Below are 23471 nucleotides of genomic sequence, written 5' to 3'. Positions count from 1 at the left end.
AAGCAGGACCAAGACTGCAGTGGACTGAATGTTTGTGTCCTCCTAAAATTCATATATTGAAGCCCGAATCCCGCTGTGATGGCATTAGGAGGCGGGGCCTTTGGGAGGTGATTAGGGCATGAGGGCCAAGCACCCACAAATGGGATTAGTGCTCGTGTGAGAAGAGGCCAGAGAGCTCGCAGGCCTTCCACCCTGTGAGGACACAGCGAGAAGTCAGCTGTCTGCAGCCCAGAAGAGGACCCCAGGAGAACAGACCACGCTGGCACCCTGATCTCAGACTTGCTGCCTCCAGCAAGAAAGAAATGTGAGATAGAAATGTCTGCTGTTTATAAGCCACTCAGTCTGTGGTACTTTGTTATACAACCTGAACTGACTAAGAAAAGACTAATAATAAACATTAGTGAAACGATACCAAGCACGTGACAAGAGCACAAGAAAGTATGAAACCTGTCAGTAAAAGTAAATACATAGACAGGAGCAACCCTGCGACGTTGCTGTCCTCAATCCCAGCAAGATTAAGGGACGTGCCAGGCTACTGAGTGACAGACCCAGGTCTACCTAATTGCAAAGACTCCCAGCTGCCACTAAGCTCCGCCAGAAATGTCTGAGAGGAGCCCGAGATGGCAGAGCAAAGCACGGACGCCGGGGCAGAGGATCCTCGCTGGTGAAAGTGGAGAAAGACTCAGACGGTCCACTGAGAGGCTCCAACCATCTCCACACGTGGGGCGGGGGCCCAGCACTCACAGCAGAGGAGCACCCTTGGGAGAGCAGGTCTTGGTTGGTGTTCCAGAATGTTCTGGCCCTGTGCTCTGCTCAGAGGGCAAGCCTGGGCTGTGGGGGTGGGGGACACAACATGCTCCCGCTATGTGGGGCAGGAGCTGCCAGGCCAGCAGGCCTTACAGCAGGGCAGGGGATGCTGTAACATGCCCCCTGTCACCCTTCAGGACAGCAGGTCCGACCCCCAGCCACCAGGAACACTGCTGGCGCACAGCCTGCAGCTGTCAGGCTGCCTCAGGTCCGCCTTAGCTGAAGCCGGCCACCTGGCCCCGGGTGTGACACCTTCCCGGGGCAGTCTGCAGCCAGTGACTGGTGGATAAGGAAAAGGATGGCCTGGCCCCTTTGCCCCAACTTGGGACAACTCTGGAAGCCCCTCCAAGCTTCAGAGCCCCCACCCCACCCCATGAGGTCACCTGAGGCCTTTGTTGAGACGCATCGCAGCCCGACTTCTCCCTCTGCCCAATCCTGCTTCCTTCCCTTCCTCTGCCCAGGCGTTGACCCCCTGGACCCCCCAGTAAACCTCTGGCCCTGCCACACGGCCTGTTTCCCGGAACCCAGTCGGCAGCAAGCAGCCTGGTCCTGCCCGCAGCAGCCGGGGGCAGAGCCCAAGAGCGCGTGGGAGGAAGGGCCGGTGTGCTGGCATAGGGGACAGAGGTTGGCTCCACGGAGCCTGGCCCTCAGCTGAGCCAGGGCTGCCTGGAGGAGGAGGCCCGGCACCAGCATCTGGGCCCAGAGGCTGTGTGTCTGTCTCTGGTCATGTGGCCCCAAAGTGGCTCCACAGCCCACTTGGGGAGACAGGGAGTGTGGGGCGTTGGAAAGGGAGAGGGCTGAGTCCCAGCCAGGTGGCCTAAAAGACCCCACCTGGAGTCCATCTGTCAAACAGCTGACAAACACAGAAAAAAGTGATTTTCACCAGATTGGCATTCACCTCCACTTCAAACTAAGATTAGCTCTTTGTTAAAGGGATGAAGGAACAGAGGCCCAGAGAGGTGAAGTGACTGACCCAAAGCCACCCAGCTTCCAGGTGCTATAGCCAACAGGCAGTCTGGGCTTACAGTCTGCACTCTTTTTTTTTTTTTTTTTTTTTAAAGATTTTATTTTTTCCTTTTTTTCCCCAAAGCCCCCCGGTACATAGTTGTGTATTCTTCATTGTGGGTTCCTCTAGTTGTGGCATGTGGGACGCTGCCTCAGCGTGGTCTGACGAGCAGTGCCATGTCCGCGCCCAGGATTCGAACCGACGAAACACTGGGCCGCCTGCAGCGGAGCGCGCGAACTTAACTACTCGGCCACGGGGCCAGCCCCCACAGTCTGCACTCTTGATCATCCAGCCACACTGCCTCAGACAGCAAATGAGGGCTACCTCTAATCCAGATTACAAACAGAGCCCAGAGAGGTGAAAAGGCTTGGCTACAGTCACACAGCTTCTCGGTGGCAGTCTCCTTTGCAGAAACATTTCTTGAGCAACCCCATGTGAGCCTGCGGGAGTGTATGTGCCATGAAAGAGGCCCACGGGATTAGAGTAGTATTTATGTGGAGGCAATCTTCATGGGCCACCTCCCCCTCCAGGTTTGAAGGCAGGGCCCCTCCCTGAGACAACTACACCCAACGCAGCTGGGCAAGCATCACTCACCTGCAGCAGAACCAGAATCACGAACCCGCCACTAGGGCCCGAGAGCAGCACACACCACCAGCACCACCTGGACACCAGCCCCCTCACTCCTGTCCCCTCCCTGGCCCACTTCTCTCCCCTCCACCCCCCAACTAGGAGGCACACAGAGTTCCCTGAAGGAAGTTCTGAATTCAGCAAGCCTCTTGCGAGGCCACCCTCACCCGGCCCAGGAAGGTTCCAGGGTTCCCCCCCTCTGTGCCGGATGCCACAAGCTGAGCCACACGTGTCCCCAAAGCATTGCTCTGGCTCTGGATAAAACCGACGCTGTCAATGTGCTAATGAGCAACCCGGAGAGGCTGGGCACACTGGCTGACAATTAATGACTCCATCTCTCTGTTTCCTGCTGGCAGATTATTAATTCATTGGGCCTCTCAGTGGGGCCAGAGAGATAACACAGAACGCAAAAGTTCACATTTCACTTGGAGGCTGAGATGACAGGAGGGCTGTGGGGAGAAGCCTCGGTCCTCAGGGGACAGGGCACAGTGTGGGAACGCCCCTTCCACAGACCGCTTCCAGGACTCTATCCTTCAGAAATAAAAGTGCATGTCACAAAAGCACAAACAGGGACGGTGGCTGCTGCTCAGAACTGCAAAGCGACCAGAACTCCTGTTGAGAGGGGCTGCGTGACTAAAGTGCAGTTCAGCCGTGCTCAGGAATACTATGCAGCATTAAAGAGACGCTATGGCCATTTCTCCAGAAACTGCCAAGACAGATGCCCATGATAGAGTAATAATTTTTAAGAAGCAAAATGCAGATCTATATGTGTGCTATGATTCCATTTTCGTGACAGACAGAAGGAGAGGGAGGGACAAGTTTTTCCCAGCTTAAGCACAGAAATACAGTGAAGACAGCAACCACAATGGGTGGAAGCTGGAGGAGGGCTGAGTCGAGGGGAAGGGGGGTGAAGATGGACTCGACCCCAGCGTACCCAAGCCAGATATGTCAGGCCAACACTGCCCCACACCAAAGAGCACTGTCCCCAAGTAAGTGTTTCTGTACATTATTTCTGTACCCTGAGAACAGAAAGGGGATGTACCTGACCCCTCCCTGTCTTCTTTACAAATCTGGGAAGGGATGTAGGTTTCCCATCCCTAAGATCTGTAGGTGATGAGTTACATTCTGACAAGAGCAGTGCAGCTGGGCAGTGGAATGTGTGCAGAGTCACAGAGGGTCTGCATGGGGTTCCCAGGTGAGCGCTGGAGGGAAGGAAGAGAGGCGAAAAAGGATCCCAAGTCTGCATTCATTCATTCCTTCTCCACTCCGAGCTTTGGAGAACAAAGGAAGAAGAGAAAGATGGCGAGAGGGGCCAGCAGCAGAAGAGAGGAGGAAGACGGTGCAGTGTGGTGGGAACCGGGCAATGGAGCAGTCCTCACAAGGGTGTCCCATGCTGGGAGGAGGCACAGCTACGGAAAACAGCACAGAGTTTAAAGGGCCACAACAGATCAGCTGCATGACTGGGTCGATGCACTTCTTTCTCTGTGCCTCTGCTTTCTCACCTGAACATTAAATGAGAAATTATGTGAGATGATGTTTTTAAAGGTCTTGTTTATCACAGTGCCTGGAATACTGTTGGCGCATTCTGTGTGTGTGTGTGTGTGTGTGTGTGTGTGTTCTTCGGCACTGAGTATTTCCTTTTCTACATGTGTCTTCATCCAGCCTGTCATATCCAAGAGAAAAACACCCTTGACTCAGCAGCAGCCATGCGTCCAGGTGAGCTCTTGGAGGGTGGAAAGGCAGTGCAGGGCGGTGGGGGAGATGGAACACCCCAGACTGAGGCCAGAATCTCTGGGCTCTCACCCTGTTCTGCAAGGCCCTTTCGCCTTCCGACTTGTGTCCTTACCTGTGATATGATAGGTGACCGCTAGGCTGCTCTAGCCCATTCCAGCTACACAGCTTTGTGTGAAAGCTTCCAAGAGACAGTGGCTGCAGTACATAGAAATGACCACTTAGAGGCGCCATAAAACAGGAAAATTATCTTTTGAGAAAAAGAAGGAAAGTGGGACAAATTATGCAGCTGGCACTACAGGGCGCTGTTTTTCCCATTTTCTTCAAAAAGGTGGCTCAGAGGGCAGCATGGCTTCTTATCTTGACATGTTCAGGAGGCTGAATGGATTCCTTCTGAAGATACCCAGGCAGGCCCATGCTGGCAGAGTGAAGGTGGCAGGGGATGGGGGGAGGAGAGACTGCCTCACCTGCCCCTCAAAAGAGGGACAAGACTCTGACGGTGCCAGAAAGGGAAGCACAGATGTGGACTGGACTCTTGGGGCACATCAGGACTGAGAGCCAGGCTGCAGGGTCACAAACTCTTCTCCCCTGCCTCCTCCTTCCTGGCTTGGCCTTGAAGGGAAGAAACAGGACAACAGATAAACACTTGGCCTGGCTAAGCCCTGGCTCCTGGCACCACGCTCTGGAGAAGGTGAGACAATTCTGCCTTCTCTCAGGGCATCCAGGCATCAGTGAAGGAGCAGAGGTTATGCATTCCTTCTCTTTGAGGGTGAGAGGCACCAGGGACTGAGCGAGGGGCCAGGCACCTGCGCAGGAACGCCCCTGCTCACACTCCCACCATGCATATCCCAGTAGCCTATTCTCTAGAGGAAGCTGTTATAGAACTGTTCAAAGGGGGGCGGGGGGGAATGTAGGGAAAGAAAGTCATTACAGACCAGACCTAGAAAGAGACACTTTTTCCAAATCTCAGAGGAGAGGTAAAGAAAATTCAAGGAGGTGTGTTGAAGTTCTCCCAAAGGGCACATCGTAAAGCAAATCTCTAGGAGTCACCCGAATTGTGTCAGTTCCCAGGGCGAGCCCAGTTGTCTGGATTCTCGGTGGCTTCCTGTTCTGCTCAGAATTCTAAGAAGGCAGGGCATATGCTACAGGTCCCTACTTGGCTCATGGTTTTCAAACGTGTTGCTGGCTAGTGTTGAAGTCGCAGCGTGTTGAAGCTCATGGTTTCTGTGTTCCGTTGGCATCTGTTCTCGTTTCTGCGAGTCTGTTATACTACAGCCCTCGGGGGCTGAAATGCCTCATCTTTCAGTGAGGGGGTTGGACTCTGCAGGGCTGCAAACCCAGGTGCCTTTAGGGTCAAGCCAGTCATCTAAATAAGCAAATCAGCCTTGACTACGGCAATAGGGAATGGTGGGGACTATGGCCACCTCGAGACTTCCTGCCCCTTCTAAAAGCATAGAAATTTAAACTATATTAAAATATCAGATCATTCAACAAAGCACTTCTATTCAACGGAACAAACCCAAATGGCGCCTGATTTTGCCGGCCAGGGGCAGCATGTGGAACGATGTCCCCACTTAGTCTGATTAGATCTGCATGGGGTTAGCTGCCTTTCAAGAGGTCAGAGAAAAACTGGCCCAGTGGCTTTTAAAATTCAACCAGAAGGCTTCAAGGCTGTGCCGCTTATTTCCTTATAGAATCTGTCGCCAATGTTGAGTATGTGTTAAAGCTGGTGAGAATGTTGGCTGGATCTTTGAGTTATCTTCTCTCCCAGTCGACCTGCTGGGGCCCCGCCCACCCACCCAAGTAAGCACAGGTGCAGGGCATGTGAGAGGAAGTGGGTGGGACCTTCAGGGCTGGTTCCTCCAAGCCTTTCGCCCACCTTGCAAACAGAAGATGGTTTGTGTAGAGCCCCAGTAGTCACCCTGCCCTCAGGACCCCAGTTGCCTCATCTGTAAATGAGGCCGTTGGACAAGGTGATGATGAGGATATGATGATAATAACAGCTGATATGCACTGACTCTTTACCACGTGCCAGGCACTGTGAATTTCCTCATTTAATCACCCGGGGGATACTGGGGTCCAAGACGGATACAGCTGATCCCAATCCTGATCACGCCCTCTGCGCCATGGGCTTCAGCAGACCTCTGACGCCCTGCTGTAGAGAGCGAAGGCAAGTGACAGGCTCCTGAAGGCAAAGAATCAGACATTAGGGGAAAAGCAGCCAAACACCGGACTAAGGCCTTTGCAAGCTCTTCACAACAATTCACGAAGGTCCATGTCCTCAACCACAATTTTGCAAAGGAGGAAAAGGAGGCTCAGAGAGGTTGAATATTTTTCCCAAGGACAACTAACGCATAGTTCAGTGGTGTGAAGGAGGGTGGTGCCCAAGCAACCTGCAACTTAACCAAGGCGGGTTACACAGCCCATGAGGCTCCATATCCCAAGGGCTGACTCTGGTTCTAGACCCGGAGGCCCTGGTGTTGTGAGCTCCCTGGACTAGACCCAACAATAGGTCTGGGCGCTGCGAAAGGCTGGGTGAGCATCTATCCCTTCCAACCGCTTACTGAGCATTCATTCATTCATTCATTTGTTCACAAATATTCACTGAGAGCTGAGGTGTCTAGCATTGCTCCCAGCACGGGAGGAGGCAGTCAGGTGCACAGGGCGATGTGACTCAGAGTTACCAGGTGTCTATTTTAGACTACATGGTGAAGGGCAACCTCCCTGAGGCAGTAGCATTTAAGCTGAGGTCTAAATGATAAAAATGGACCAACCTTGTTAAGATCTGGAAAAACAACATTCCAGGCTGAGGGAGGAGGCCGAGACATAGCAGGCACAGGCCTGGCCTGAGAGATGGCTGGTAGGCAGGAGCGTAGGGAGCAAGGGAGTAAGCTATAGGGATGAGGTAAGGAACCGCCGAAAGACTGGGTGGTGCAGGGCTTTGTGAGCCGGGCAAGGTGAATCAGGCTGTACTCTGAGTGCAGGGGGAGTTAACGTCACAGAACCACGAGTCGCTTTACATCTTTTTTAAATGTCCCCATCTGTTATGTGAATAGACACATTCCTGATAACACAGAAACAAGGAAGTAAGGAGAGAGGCCAATGAGGGGACATTGCAATGGTCCAAGAGACAATGGCTTGGAAGAGACTGGGAGCAGTGGGAATGGGGAAGCATTCACACTTGGAACATGTTTGCGAGGTGTGTTGCCAGCTTGCCAGCTGATTGGAAGTGGGGAAAAGGGAACGAGAGGAATAAGGGACAATGAGAATCTTTGGCTTGAGCAATTGGGTAGATGTGAGGTGGGGAGGACCCAGGGGGCCCAGCGGAGTCAGGAGACGATCAAGAGTTAGCCATGTTAAGTCCTAGATGCTGATTAGACCACAGTGTGGAGATGCCAGGCTGGCATTTGGCTACAAGAGTCAAGAGTTCTTAGGAAATCCACATTTGGGAGTCATCTGCCGATAGTGGACCTGGTTGAGATCCCCCAGGGAGACTGCGTAGGCAGAGGAGAGGCCCAGAAGAACCCTGGGGCTCATCAACCTTCTGAGCACTCACACAAGTATTCATGATCCGCTAACTGTGATCAAAATTTACAACGGACCTGCAAGGTGAGTATCCTTACCCACCTCCACTCTTAAAAAGCAGTGGTTACTGCCTCCCCTGGTCCCGGAGTTTACAAGCAGCACTGCAAGAATCAAGCCCAACTACTAGGAACCTGTCATCTGTCTAGTACTGTGTACTCACTGCAGGGGATGCTAAAGTGGGCAGGAGGAGGCCACCGTGGAACGAGGTGGGCATTGAAGTCAGAGGGCGTAGTGTGACCCCTCTCCAGCCACGTCATCCTGGACAACTAACGCAACCTCCTCAAAGCCCAGGGTTTCAAACCTCAGTGTGTCAAAGCACGTTGTTGTTGTTTTCGTTTTGCAAATATCTATTAAGCGTGCATTGTGTGCCAGGCACTGTGCTAAGTGATGGAGACACAATCGGGGCACAGACTTCTCTGCTTTACTGTCTAGTGGGGGCCACACACACGTAAACAGATGATTACAATCGAAAGTGATAAGTACTATGATTATGGAAATACCGCTTCCCTCTTTACAGAGTAAGTTGTAGCAACCTACGCAGACTGTAAAGTTACACACAATTTCCTTTCTTCCAAATCCATATGCAATTATGGTCCCATATGAAGTGTTTCTATTCTTTACACTAGTACCTATGATTTCCATTAGAATAAATAATACATGGGAAGCACCTAGCACAGAGCCGGTCCTCAATCCACGGTAGCCGTCATCATTAAGACACGGGGTTTTTGACCTCGCACCATCGCTAACTCTGGGGCTCATTTTTCTCTTCTGTGAATTAGGGATAATAACAGCCAGTTCATAGGGTCGTTGTGAGGGTCAGATGGGATGGTACAGATGAAAACATTTTGTAAGCTGGAGGGAATTATACTAAAGTATTAGTAAACATGGTTTCCTGCCCACTCCCTACAGCTACAAAACAGTACACACGGGACATTTAGTGGTCACTGAGAGGAGCTCGTAACCCACAAGCTGGGCCTGAGGAAGCCTTTTAACAGGTTCTTTAGGAAATAACATTCTGCACTAGAAAATCTGCTTCCTCCGAATCACCTACAGTCTGTTTGCAGGAAAACGGGGACTCTTGCCCCGAGGTGCCCTCCTACCCCGTCAGCTCCTTCCCCTGCCAGCTCCTTCCCCCGCCAGCATTTGGCTCACCCAGCCAAAGGCGAAAAGTGCTGGCACCGTCTCAGGTGGGTTTCGGGTCTGCTTCGTGCATCACCAGAGTCCTGATCAGTGCCTAGGAGGCAGGCAGGGTTTGTAAAGCTGGCAGTGTGCGTGTGGGCTGTCAGCATGCGGCGGGGTGGGGGACAGGGCCTTGGGAGGGGCTGGAGCTGAGGGAGGAGCAGGATGCTGGCAGGGCCTCCCACAGAGAATCCCTCTTGATTTCCTCCTGTAGCAAATCCACCCGCCGCGAGAAAGGACCAGGATGCCCCCTCCTAGTGCCAGGAGGATCCTGTCCACAGAACGTAAGTCAGAAGAAGCCAGAAGTCAAGATGAAGAAGTGAGGAAAAGGTTCCATCTCTCCAAGGTACACAACAGACACAGGGTCCTGAGCAGCCCTGGAAGACGACAGAGAACACACTCCCCAATGCCTCTGCTGATTGTTCCACTGGAGATCTTGTGCAGTCAGCAACCTGCACAACTACACGGTTGATACAGGGAACTCAGCTGCCTCTTTCCCTGGGAGCTAGCTGATTGGAATGGATATCAATTCCCTTCAGTGCATTTATTTCATCATTAATTCAACAAATACTTATTGTGAGCCAACTACATAGAGGCATTATTCTATGGTCTGAAGATAAGACAAAGTCCCTGCTTTCAAGAAGCTTACCCTTCAGTGCAGGCAGACAGACATATACACACACAAAATACATGTGTGTGTCTGCATGTGTGATGGGGAAACGACAGTAAGGGCTATGATGAAAAATAAAGCAAAATAGAGAGAGTGGTAATGGGGGATGCTATTCTATCTAAGTGATCAGGAAGGTCTCTCTGGGCAGAGACCTACAAGAAGTGAGGGAGGAGCCAGGCAGGTCTATGGGGAAGGACCACTCCAGGCAGAGGGAAGAGCAAAGCCAGAGTCCCCGAGGTGGGAGTGGTCCTGAGCAGTTTCAAGGAGGCCCGGGGCCAGCGCAGCGGGAGCAGATAAGCAGGGGAAAGATTAAGAAATGAGGTCAAAGACGCCGGTGCATCTTTGGTGGGGTGGGGGAGGTCCAAGGGGCAGAGGCGGGGGATCCCGCAGCACCTCGTAGGACATGCACGGGACTTTGGGTTTTGTTCTGCGTGAGATGGGAAGCCCCTGGAGGGCTCTGAGCAGAGGGCCTATGGGACATGTTTCTGAAGACTCTTTGATGGAAACTCTATGTACTATCTTTCCAACCCCTTTATAAATCTTAAAAAAAAAAAAAAAAAGCTCCTTCACTGCAGTGGGGCAAACAGACTCCAGCAGGGAGGCTAGTTAGTTAAGAGGTGGTTGCAGGAATCCTCTTGGGCAATTACTCCAACTCTCTGAGCCTCAACTGGAAATATGGGGATAATTATGGGACCAGCCTCCTTTGATTGCTCCAAGAATTCAATGAAGCCAAGTATTTAGAACAGGGCTGGGTATCTAGTAAGTACCGTATAAGAGTTTACAGAATGAAAATAAAAACTAAAGGTGGTCTGGACCAGGGAGATAGTGGCAGAAGCGGTGAAATGTGATCCGATATATTTCGAAGGGGAGCCAGTGGGGACTGGCAAGAACTGGGTGTCAGTGCGAGAGAAATCAGGATGATTCCAACACCTCTGGCCCCAGTAACAGAAAGAATGTGGGTTCCATTGACTGGGATGGGGAAGACGACAAGAGCAGCAGGTTTGGGGGGAAACTGGCATTTTGCTGTTGGACATATAGTGTTTGAAATGCCTACGGACATCCAAGTGAAGATGCTGATTAAGTGGAGGGGCATTTAAAACTCAGAGAAGAAGCCTTCACCAGAGATACAAATTTTGGAGTTACCAGTACATGATAGTAGCTAAAGGTCTGGGACTGGATGGGACCAGGAGGAAGCGTTGGTGAAAAGAGAATAGGTGGAGGACCTGGGCCCTCCAGTGTTTGGAACTTGGGACACAGAAGAGGAAACCAGCAGAAGAGATTGAGGGGTGACCGACAAGGTCGGAAGAGGACCAAGAGCAGGGTCATGAAAGGCGCACGAGAAAAGAGGTTCAAGAAAGGGAGCGATAGTGGTCAAATGCTGCTGCCACTGCTGTTGCCACCACGACAAAGGAGACGGACCCAGAGAATCATCCGTTGGATTTGGCAATGTGGAGGCCAACGTATGCATGTCAAGAGCTGCTGACTGGGAAAAAGGCCCGATCGTAATGGGTTCCAGAGGGAACTGTGGGAGAGAAATTGGAGACAGAGAGTATAGAGAAAAGGGGTCATTGAGCTTCACATGTACACCAGACCTCCACGTGGAGCAGGATGAGTGGTTGGTCCACAGAAACAGGAGGAAAGGCCTGGTACAGGGGCCCAATGCAAACTCACACAAGCCTCTTCAGATGACTGCTGTTTTCCCAGTGAAGTAGGAGGCGATTGTGGTCATGAGCTAGGAATGGGCTGGCAAGAGACATTGGGGTTTGAGAATTAAGGGAAAGCAGTGTGAAATAATCTCTAAACGAGTGTGAGGGTGAGTGGAAAGGGGGAAAGCAGTAGGATTTCTGGGCAGGACTAAGAGCCAACTTGAGGTGGGATCATGAATTTATGGTGAGACCATTCAGCACGGCTGTGAGTTCTTCTCAGCAATGTTCAGCTGCCCCAGTGCAGGTGAAGCTTAGGTGGCAAGTGGGATTTAACCAGAACTGGCATTGTGCCAGACTGGTATCATGGAGCAACAGAGGGGCAAGGAAGTTGAGGGTGAAAACAGGAAGTGATTATAATGATGGAGAAGCATGAAGTCAACCAGAGATCAATTCAGGAGGCTTCCAGCATTCTCGCCCTTGGCTGACAACTGGCTCTATCTTAGAAGTTGTAGGAGAAAGAGTTGAGAGGGCAGGAGGAGACCTCAAGTGAAATCTCACCATTTTGCCCAGGGGAGTACTTTCGGTTCCTACAATGGAATTTAATTTTGCTAAGATGGGAAGTGAGGATACGGTTGGGGAGGGGGACAGTGAAAAAGTAACAGGATCGATGTCTTGTGGATGCCAGTGAGATTAAAGGATCTTGGGAATCGAGCACTAGAGGGAGTGAACTGGACAGAAAGACTGGGAGGCCTGAAACTGAGATTAGAAGCAGTGCAGTTATGACAAGGTCCAGGCAGCCACAGAAATAAGGTCTCAGTGGGAAGCATGGAGGCAAAATCACTGGAGAGAAGCGGTTTAGGAACCAAGAGTCCAGAATACAGGAAGGGTCATCTAAGTGGCTACGGAAATCACCAAGAACTGCTGGCAGGAGAAGAGATGGGGAGAGAGGCGGCAAACCAAGAGCTAACATCTTCCTGGGATGCAGGGAGTGACCTGGGAGTCTGCAGACGGCTGCAAAAGAAGGAGGAGCAGGTGTATGGTCTGATGGCATGAGCTCCAAAGCTGCCATTTTAGGACAAGAGTGAGGAATAATGGTCGGGAAGCAACAGGGAGGAGTAAGTAAATGCCTATCTCACCTCCTGGCTCAAGAGCACGAGGCAGTGTGGGACGGAAGACAGCCACCACACGAGGCGGCTGCAGCTCAAGCAGCGTTCTCAGGGGAGAGGCAGCTTCTGCTCAGAACAGGGAGGTGAAGGGAACGTCCAGAGAAGGGGAGAGGATGTAGAGGATTTTTCTGATGCTGGAACCTGAGTTTCAGACAGTGCAATATTAGGATTTGGAGAGTTGGGGAGGGGTGGGAAGTGAGTCAGATTAAGGCATGTACAGAACCACATGGGGAGGGAGCTGGGGTGGTGAGGAAAAAAGCATGGTGGTATTGACCATGGAGGCCTCCATATGGACTGCAGCCATGAGGCTGAGTGTTGGGGAGCAGAGATTATGGGGCAACGTCACTGTGTCTGTCCCCTCTCATTCTCTCTTCAACCCATCCAACTGGGCCCTGGCCTACTGAAACTGCTCCCATTAAGGTCACCTCCATATTGCCAAAATCAGCGATTCCATCTCCATCCTCATTTTATTTGACCTCAGCAACATCCTACACAGATGTTGACTTCTTCCTTCTTTTCACTTCTTTGTCCCAGTCCTCTCTGGGTTTCCTTTTTCCTTCCTGGGCACTCCTTCTCAACTCCTTTGTGGGCTACTCCTCCACAGCTACACCCTTGAAGGTTGACATGCCCCAGGCCATTGGTCTGTCTACATTGTTTCACCTCCTCTTGGACCTGCCCAGGTGAACGCACAGTCTCCCAACCATCCCCACTGCCACCCCAAGCAGGTAGCTGGTACTAGACCTTTACGTCCTCCAATGAACAAAAGTCTAACTTAAAGAAAGACATAAGAGTTATTTGCACATTGCTAGTCATGGTGAAGCTAGTTTTTCAGTGAGCATTGTAGGAATTCTTGGCTTAGGCCATATGTCAGGCATTGAGTGACATGAAGAATGTGCAGGACAGTGTCTGCCCGCAAGTTGTTCAGAGTCCTCTTAGGAAGACAAACAGAGGTGCATAAAAATATGGTACTTCTGAATATGAAGAAACACCACCAGAGCTGCACAGTATTCAGGTAGCCAGCCACTTCCTCCTACGTGTATCTCAAAGCCACAATGAAGTGACTTACTTGAGATCATACCACTAGTTAAGTCACCCTGGGGATCAGACGCAAGACTCTCAACACTCAAACCAGTGCTCTTGCCATGGGATCTCCACAGGTGGTTGAGATAAGTACTGCGGGAACTGGAATGAAAGCACTGTGTCATCATGAATTCTAGAACCAGACTGCCATGGTACACACCCCTAATCAGTACCAAATCACAATCATGGTACAGTTATTGGAGTGACCTTGGGAAAGGCACTTAACTTCTCTGTGCCTCACTGGTTAAAGTTGGACAATAATTGTACCTACCTCATAGCAATGGTTTAACATGAGTTCATATACATAAGGTGCTTAGCACGTTGCTGGCACTTAGAGAGAGCTATGTGAGGTTTTAAAGACTAATAGCACTGGGAGATGAACAAGAGAGAAGGTTTGTTGATTGCTGGGTACCCAACTGTGAATCCTGAATCCCAGGATTCCAGCACATAATAGGGCTCACTGAACAAATGAACAAAGTAAGAAACATTAACCTCATAGGAAAAGACCACCAGAGATCAGCTAATCTACCCCCAGATTTGCACCATCTAGAATGTCCATCAAACCCAGGTAGGTAAATTCCACTATGCCCACCATCATCAAAATACACCTGTTGCTGGTCTTTTGGCACTTGATGACATCTAACAACTCAACAACCGAAGGCAAGAGGAGATAGAGACAGGGGCTGGCCCCGTGGCCGAGTGGTTAAATTCGCGCGCTCTGCTGCAGGCGGCCCAGTGTTTCGTCAGTTCGAATCCTGGGCGCGGACATGGCACCGCTCATCAGACCACGCTGAGGCAGCATCCCACATGCCACAACTAGAAGAACCCACAACGAAGAATACACAACTATGTACCGGGGGGCTTTGGGGAGAAAAAGGAAAAAATAAAATCTTTAAAAAAAAAAAAAAAAAAAGAGGAGATAGAGACATACAGACCACAGGACATGCAAACGTGTAGAATAAACACTGGCGTCCAAAGGACAAAACGAAGTTCGGGGGAGCTGGAGGGAGGGCATAAACCTGGGCAACAGAGAATTATAGGAAATACTATCTTCCTTTAATTTATGACTCCTAGAAATAAAAGCCCAAGTTCTCAACAGGGAGGAATTAGGTTAAAGGAAGCCTAAGACAGAACATAAATCCTTTTGCTCGATGCAAAAAGATCAGAGATGAAGTCACGGGGGCGCCACAGATCCTAGTCAATCTTCCATCCACTGAAGACTTGTCCCCAAATGTAATCATTCACCCAAGGATGATACTAGAAATAGGAGGGTTAGCCGCAGTTCCAGAAGGAAAGACGACACAGATGATTCACCTTCTGGTGGCTTTTCCGTGGTTTTATAGAGCTCCACTTTTCAGGGGGACTCAGAGTGCCAAACAGACCCCAGTTCTTTCCCCATAGACTATTGGAAAACTAGGCGTGTTTGAGGAGGCAAACTTGACTCGCCCCCATTTGACAGCCATAGACTTCAGCGCTGTACCGTGCAGCCTGCAGCTAGTTAGTGAGATGAAGGCTGATGCAGGAACCTCACGCGGAAGGTCAAATGCCTCTTCAGCACCAACAGAGACCAGCGTATCTGCCTCGCTGGACCATCCTTTCCCGCTGGATCATCCTTTCCCGGGGGACCCTCGACTCCGACCCCGGGCAAGCCGTGCCCACTCCCGCTCCGCCCTGGCTGCCTCGCCGGGCCGGCCCGCCCGTGTGTCCCCGCGGCCCCGCCCCAGGTACTCACTCCCACTCCTTGCGCCGGGCCTGCGGGGTGCTCTGCATCTTGTGCGCCTCGTGGGCCTTGATGATGTCGCGCTGCTCGATGAGGCCGCCGCGCCGCCGCTTCATCACCTCTGGGCTCACGGGGAGGAAGGGGCTGGAGCTGCCCTCCCAGCCCGGGCCCTCGCCCTCCTGCACCGGGAAGAAGTTGTCGAAGCCGGCGGCGGCGGCGCGCGGGGAGGCCGGCAGCATGCCCACCTCGTCGGAGGCGTCGGCCTCGAGCAGGGCGCACTGCTGGGGCCGCCATGCCTCCTCCTCGGGCAAGGCCAGGACGTGGCGGCGGAGGCGGCCCGCGGGCCCCGGCTCAGGGCTCCCGCCCGCAGTCGGGCAGGGGGCGGGCTCGGGCAGCCTGCGGCCTGGGCTCAGTCCACGCATCTCGGGCACCATCACAGAACATTGCTCTGCGAGGGGAGGCGGGCAGAGATAAGGGGGAGGAGGGGGAGGGGAGGGGAGGGGAGGGGGTGGGCACGAGGGAAATAGAGAAGAGAGAGAGGTTAATGATGCTGTCCTCCAGGGCAAGGCTTCTTCGGGCTTACTCAGTGCAACGTCCCGGCCTGGCCCAGAAACTGGCACACAGAAGGAACTCAAAAAATGATGGTTGAACTCAGGAGCAGCCACTGTGGTCCAGATCCCGTGCCAGGTGCTGGGTATCCAAAGTTAAACAAAGCAGACTCAATTTCTGCCCCCGTGAACTTCACAGTCTAGTGCAGAAGACCGAGGTTAAAGCAATAGGTGATAAATGTGTCAGGTGCTGCTGCCAGGAGAGGAGAACTCCAAAGGCTGTCCTTCTCAGCAACGCCCCCTTCTGACAGCACGCTGTCCTCTGCCACTTGTGGTGGAAGAATTCCTCTAACCCTCTCCAGGTGTCCCACCTGCTCTGGGGAGGTCTCACCCCCACCTGCCACCCTAACTCTCCAGCTCTCTCCCTCAGGACCAGCCTCGGGCGGGCTACTCTTGAGCACTGGGTCCCCAAGACCCGTTCCTTCTTCCTTTCCTAATGCCTGCATCTGCTGCAGGATCTGGGAGCATGTGTGGAATCAGGTGCCTTTGCTGGCTCCTTGAGCCTCCTTTTCCGTTTCCATGCCAAGGAGGATGTGGCCAGATTTGCCTCTTAAAGACATACTCATTCAGTCTACACTGACTGCATATTATTGCTTACCACCGGTGCCAGGCCCTGGGCACACCAAGAGGAGCTGGGTTCAGTCTCTTGGCAGGAGAGACAGGAAGAAGGTTGCTTTGGCCACACAACATGGTGTGCTATGATGAGATAGTCCTGATGGCTATAGGAGCTCACAGGAGGGGCACCTCGGCCCACCGGGGGGAGGTCAGGAGGGCTTCGTGGAGGAAGTGACCCTGAGGCTGGATTTAGACAGAACTCGCCAGGTGAGAAACAAACAGGAGAGGCTTATAAGCAAGAGGAGGAGCATGTGCAGAGAGGACTTACGGAACCCCAAGGATTCACAGAGTTCCCGTAGCAAGCCTGAGGTCTGGGGGACAGTCCTGACTTGAGAGGACCTGAACTTACCACCTTTTCGAGATACCTGTTTAATGTCTCCCTCCCAGCCATGAGCCCAAGACCTGAATTCCCAGCCTCCTCCTCTGCCACATTCCCAACTATGCCCCTAGTGACCACAAGTGGCACACACATGCCCCCTGGGCCCTAAGAAGTGCCGTTTGCTCCACATGCTCGGAGGGGCTTTAGTGGGCAGCCGCCACTGTGGGGACTGTGCTGGGCCCCCAGGGGAGGCGTCCTCGCAGAATGCTGCCCTCCAGGACCCGCCCCTGCCTTCTCTGGTCTGGACTGCAAGTCAAATTGCAAATCACAAAAACGAAGAATGTGAAAATGGGCAGGAACCTTAACAGTCTAGTCACATCATGCTAAAGGTGAGGGAGCTGAGGTGTGGAGAGGCAGAGAGGCTTGCCCAGGGGCACACTACCAGTAAAAGCTGGAGCTGGGAGAGAGCTCAGGTTTCAAATCCTTGCTCATAGTTTTTTCCACTGTAGTCATCACTCTGCTTCTACCACACGAAGCAGAATCCGTAGATGTCTCTCCCCACCCCCTCCTCATTACACTAAGGTAGTAGATAGAAAAGGAAAAGCCAAGGGGATCTTATGAAAGAGCCTCCCTAAAGCGTCTTCTTCATTTGTCTCTCCTGCCTTTCTAGCGTCTAGACTGTTCTTCCCAGCCCTCCTGGCACCGCACCCCAAGGCCTCGGTGACGCTGGGCTGGAGGCCCTGGGATGTGCTGGTCAGGGCTAGATATTCAGGCACTGGGGCTGAGTCAAGGGAGCAGGGAGAGGGAAGGTAAAGGGTCCAGGATAAGCTTGGTAGGGAGGAGAAAAGAAAGAGAAAATACATTTCAAACCCTGCAAACAGTTGGGTGGGTCCCTAGAAAGAGTGATTCATGTTCCTCACGTTGTCATTCTGTCTCAACTCTGCTTGATGGATTTTAAATTTATCCTTCATTCCTACGATGTTTAAATGTCTCTCCCTCACCACACACATGCACGCACCCCTCCCCAGGCTGCTCCCACACCCTCCCCAGGCTTTAGCACCACCAGAAACTCAAGCGGCCTCAGGTTCTGTCGCCTGCAGCCTCCTCTCCCTCATGTCCGTCCACAGCGATGCTCCTGGGCCACCCTCACAGCTCTCACCAGGCCACCATGACCTGGCTCCTTGCCTCTGCTTCCTGGCCCACCGAAGCCTCTCTCTCCTTGCTGGATTTCCCCTTCCCAGACACTTTGCCAATTTGAATCACGTCTCTGCCAAAATTACAGCAGCAATAATATGCACTGCAGAGCTCCCGCTTCAACAATCAATTTTACAAATATCAAAACATGAAATTATCTCATCTTTCCTTTAAGAATTCCTGTTAAACAACCCTTCTATTATTGATATAAATGTTCACCAGGGGAATCTGTCGCCCCCACTTCCTGCCAAGCCGGCCAGTCCCCATGTCTGGCTATCATCAAGCTGAGAGAACATTTTCCATCTCAGGCAATTTAGATAAGACAGGCTCTCCATATTCCAGGGAAGGACACTTGAATCTGCTCTATACTTAGCCTTCCCCCAGCCCCCAAATTCTGGCATTCCTTGAGTTCCTTGAGATCAGGGATTTTGACTTATCTTTCTATATCCAGCACCTAGTACCAAGTTCAACACACAGTAGGTTGTTCAACACATAGTAGGTTGTGGCGATGGTCATCAGTACCGTTTGCCAAATATTCTGGTTATCCTCTTCCTGGGCATATAGTAGGTTGCACTGCCTGGCCCCCAGTGGTTGAACAGGGTCGTGTGACCATTCTGGCCAGTGAGTTGTGAGTGGAGTGATATGTGTCACTTCAAGGCTAAGCATTTAAATGCCAGGGCAAGATCTCTAGATCTAGCAATCTAGATCTAGAAGGACTCGCAAACTCTTCTTGTAAAGGACCAGATAGTAAATATTTTAGACTGTGCAAGCCATGCAATTTCTGTTACTCAAATTCTGCTATTGTAGCATGAAAGCAATCAGGCAACACGTAAATGAATGTGCGTGACTATGTTCTGATAAAACTTTATTTATAAACTTTGGCCTTTCAGCTGCATCTCTTGTACCCCCTCATTGTCACTCAGTCTACGCCCATGAGGGCAGCTTCTACAGAGCAGCAGGCAAAAAGAAGGAATGGAGATCCACAAAACAGAATCAAGGGTGGACACACCAAGTAAGAAGCTTCCTGAGTGCAAAGTTGCTGTTGTGTAGCCCCTGCCCCAAGTCCCTAATGGAAGGAAAACAGGCCCCGCTGCTCTGAGATACTGGTCCAAGAATGAGCTAATGAAGGTTCCAAGGGCACCTATCTTCCTTGCTTTCCACCCACCTCTCTTCTTATTCTTTATGGCTATGTCTGGCTAATGGGCAGGGGATGAAATTTTAAATTATGGGGGTCCTAAGGAGGAAGAGGGCTTAGTGACACATTTGCAACCCAGCAGCCCCATAAAAACTCTCCCCTTGCTTGTCAGGGCACCTGGGGAGCAGGGTAAGGGCTCTCTCGAACTCCATCCGCACCCCCGACCCCCGCAAGCATCCTGCACTGCCAAAGACACGTGAGCCAGTAGCTACACTCCTGCCTGCCTCTGAAGTCTCCCCCTCTCTCATCCTTCCAGAGTCAAAGATGAGATCTTCCTCCCCAAAGGAATATTATGTCCTTTGCACCATCTTTCTCTTTATATCCTATCAAGACTTTTAATTGTCATTCATCTATTTTTGATCATTTTAGCAATAGTGGCTCATGCATCCCCTTGGCTTGTCTGTGCCTCTCAGGCCCAGCAGGTGAGTCTTCCATGTCAAGGACTTACATCCTCCTCTCATTGGGTTCATGCCCATCCCGCTTCTGCCTTTCCACTGCTCACTTTCTGATTCCTCCAGAACATGTACATCCTCCAGCCATCTTCTGAAAAGTGAGCACACCAGGAAGTCAATGAAGCTTATGCTCTTGAGAAGGTACTGTCTTCCTACCCTGAAAATTTTGAGCTCAGCGAGGAGGAAGAAGTCTCCATTGCAGACACCACCAAGTAGCACAGGCTGGGAGACGGTGGGCAGAAATGGGACTGGTGGGCAGTCAAAGGTGAGTGGTGGGCACGCAAGTGTCTCTGAGCTGGCCCTGAGCTATTCTAGCTCTGTTCCCTCTGTCTGCCCTGGGCAAGAAGAGGACAGAAAGGTTCTAATTCCTAACTGTTAGAAATGAAAAATCACAAGAGGGAAACAATTTTTAAAATGTAATACTACACAACTGAGACACCATGCTGAGTTCCTTTCCAAAAGGGATTCTCTAGAGAAGAGAACAGATTTAGTCAATGGGTTTCTGCCCAGCAAAAGGGAAGGCAGTGAATGACCCTACTCATCATCCTCCCCCACCTGCTCAGAGAGGAAACATTCCTGGTGCAGAAATGAATATTCATCTAGGAATTTTCTTATCTGAGCCAGCTTGCTAACCAATCCCAAGGAGGAGCAAAAGCTGGGTGTTATTTTCATCTGCCGTGACCTCCTAAAGGTGTGGATTTCAGGTGTTAGTGTACATTAGAATCATCTACATTGCTGGTTTCAAAGTGCAGCTTCCTGGGACCTCCCCCAGAGAGTCTCATGCAATAGATCTTGGGTGGGCTCAGGAATCTGCATTTTTAATAAACACCCCCTCCCCCTAGGAATCATGTCTTGAGAAACACTGTCTAAAAGCAGCATGTAGTCCTGAGAGGTTGTGCTAAGTTGGTTAGAGGTGTTGTCCTGGATAAATTAGGATGCGAAAGGCCCCTAGGACAGTGTCCCTCTGACCCATTTTCAGTCTATATCATGAAATGAAGTTACCAAAAAACATCCAGTATGAGTTCCTTGACCCACCCCCACTCCCTGCAAAACTCTATCCTCCCCTGGACTGGCATCAGTTTCTGCCCATCCCACATTCCTCTCCGTATGTCTACGTTGTTATGGTGACTGCTCAAGGATGGGCTAATGTCCAACAGCAATTTGACGGGCTGGTGCATTTTGAATGTAAACCAAGACACAAGGAAAACACACTGCTTCAAATGTAGAGTGATCGCTAAGTCCGCCCGAGTCCCCCGTGGAGGAGTTGAAAGAGCTCGTGATCCTGGTGTCCGAATCTCTGGATTCAGGGTACAGTTCTGCCACTTGCTAGTCAAGTAAGCTTTGGCAGGTCACTTCTCTTCTCTAGGTCGGTTTCCTCACCTGAACAATGAGGATAATAATACAACCTGTGCTACAGAAGTCTGTGGTGAGAATCAAATAAGATAGCATCCAGGAAAGAACCTGGAGACTGTACACTATGTAAACCTGGAGGAAAGAGTAGAGGTGAGGAGCCTGCCCGCTGGAGCCAGGCTGCCTGGGTATGAACCCCACTCTCCTCTCACCAACTGAATCCCTGGGCAAATTCCATAGCCCTTCATTTCCTCATTTGTACAATGGTCATTAAGAGTTGATACTTGCTACGGTTGTTGTGAGAACTGAATATAGAAACATGTAGAACAGTACCTCATAAAGATGCCCCATAAATGTTAGCTGTCATTTTTATTATGTAAAAGGACATATTTTATTAGAGTAAATAGTGCTAGTAAACACCCTAAAAAAATCTGTAGTTTAATACAGTAAGAGTTTATTTCTCTCTCATGTCACAGTCTACTAATGCCAGTCAGCCTGGAAGATGGGAAAGAGAGACTCTGCTCCACACAGTCATTCAGAGACCCAGGTTTCTCTCATTCAGCGGCTGTCATCCCATAAGGATGGCAAATTTTCTTTCTTAAAGGTCCAGAAAGTAAATATTTTAGGCTTTGCAGACCATGAGGTCTCAGTTGCAATTATTCAACTCTGCCTTTTTTAAGTAAAAGCAGCCATTGATAAATGGGTGTGGCTGTTTCAATAAAATTTCATTTACAAAAACAGGCAGCTAACACCTGAGCCTAGGTCCTCACAGTCTCCCACTAGACTTTTTCTCTCCAGTCCAGAGACAAGGAAAAAGAAAAAGCCCTTGGGGGAGCTTGCAAGAGGTCTAGAGATCATGCCCAGAAGTGGTGCACAGTAGTCCCCCTTATCCGCAGTTTCGCTTTCTGTGGTTTCAGTTACCTGTGTCAACCGCAGTCCAAAAATATCAAATGGAAAATTCCAGAAATAAACACCTCATATGCTTTACATTGCACACCAGTCTGAGTAGCGTGATGAAATCTCATGCCATCTCGCTTTGTCCTGCCCGGAACACTACATCACAACGCCAACATCATTCACCTCAATTCATCTCATTACGTAGGCATTTTTTCATCTCACATCATCACAAGAAGGTAAAGGGTGAGTACAGTACAATAAGATATTTTGAGACAGAGACCATATTTATGTAACTTCTATTACAGTATATTGTTAGAATTGTTCTATTTTATTACTGTTGTTGTTAATCTCTTACTGTGCCTAATTTATAAATTAAAATTTATCATAGGTATGTATGTATAGGAAAAAACATAGTATATATGGAGTTCAGTATTATCCATGGTTTCGGGCATCCACTGGGGGTCTTGGAATGTATCCTTCATGGATAAGGGGGGACTAGTGTGTATCACTTCCCCTATATTCCATTAGCCAAAATTCAGTCACTTGGCTCTGCTTCACTGAAGGAGAGCAGAAATGTAGTCAACGTGGATGCCCAGGAAGAAGAGGAGAAAACCAATGTGGATAAGCACTAGCAATCTCCATTCATTATTATTATTTGTATTGTGATATGATCATGAAAGTAAATACAAATGCAAATGCTTACAAATATGTCAAATACATTGACTATTGGCCAATCTACTGGGGTGTTAATCAATTGCTGAAAATTAGCCACATCATAATGTGTACAGAGAAAGATAAAGAGATATGTAAAAGAAAAAGGAGAAACCCTAAATATTGTGACAATCAGTTCACCAAAAGATTCTGATGACTTGGAGAACAAGACCCCAAAAATGTTAAATGTTGGGGGGGTCCTAATCAATTACATAGCAGGCTCACACCACAGACATGTCTGTCTCTAAAGTCCTGTGATTAACGACCACACACACTAGCCTTTAAGCTACATGAAGGCAGAGACCACGCCTGCTTTATTCACTACTGTATCCCTGGCACCCAGCCCTTGAAAGCATTCAACCAATCTTTATAAATGGAAGGACTAGGGGGAAGCGAAGGAGCGGGGGGCAGGGGGGTGGGGAGGAGAGAGGAAGGGAGGAAGATGCTCTGCAGTTTCCATGCCATCATTTTGCTGTGGTGGTAAGTGAGTCCTCTTTAAGAGCTAGCTTCTACAGAAATCCTCACAACTACCCTTGAGGGGGTAGGAGTTGTTTTAAGAGGCTTTTGCTTGCAACTTTCTAATTTGCACAAATATTCACCTTTACTGTTCTGTGTTAAGAAGCTGCTTAGAACCTCCCCAGGACCTGCCTGCCTTAGAGAAGGAAGAAATACCCTTTAATAAGGGAGGGCAGTCTTAACACACCACTGTGCAGAAGTCATCACAGAAAAGGACAACAGATTTACTCAACAAACATTGATTGAGCACTTACTATGGGTTGGGGACTGAGTAGGGCACTGGAAACTCTCTGTGGTACCACAGCAAGAGTCCAGAAAGAAAGCCAAGGGGTTAGGCCCAGCACAGTTAGTTTAAAAAAAAAATTCAGCACAGTTACTTTTTAATAAAGATCAAGAA

General features: G+C 50.4%; 1 protein-coding gene across 3 annotated transcripts in view; it reads right to left on the bottom strand.

The window, feature by feature from the left end:
• The window catches only part of CACNA1E (calcium voltage-gated channel subunit alpha1 E), a 475242-nt gene that overhangs the window by 354946 nt on the left and 96825 nt on the right, over positions 1-23471 (bottom strand). For all 3 annotated transcript variants that reach the window (XM_070591752.1, XM_070591754.1, XM_070591753.1), the window contains exon 2: positions 15230-15665. In XM_070591752.1, the coding sequence (XP_070447853.1) occupies positions 15230-15651 (422 nt within the window). In that variant the 5' untranslated portion in view covers positions 15652-15665. The remainder of the gene's footprint in view (positions 1-15229; positions 15666-23471) is intronic.

Source organism: Equus przewalskii, chromosome 23 (genome assembly GCF_037783145.1).
Source record: "Equus przewalskii isolate Varuska chromosome 23, EquPr2, whole genome shotgun sequence".
Lineage (NCBI taxonomy): Eukaryota > Metazoa > Chordata > Mammalia > Perissodactyla > Equidae > Equus > Equus przewalskii.
This window is presented reverse-complemented; position numbering and strand designations above follow the sequence as displayed.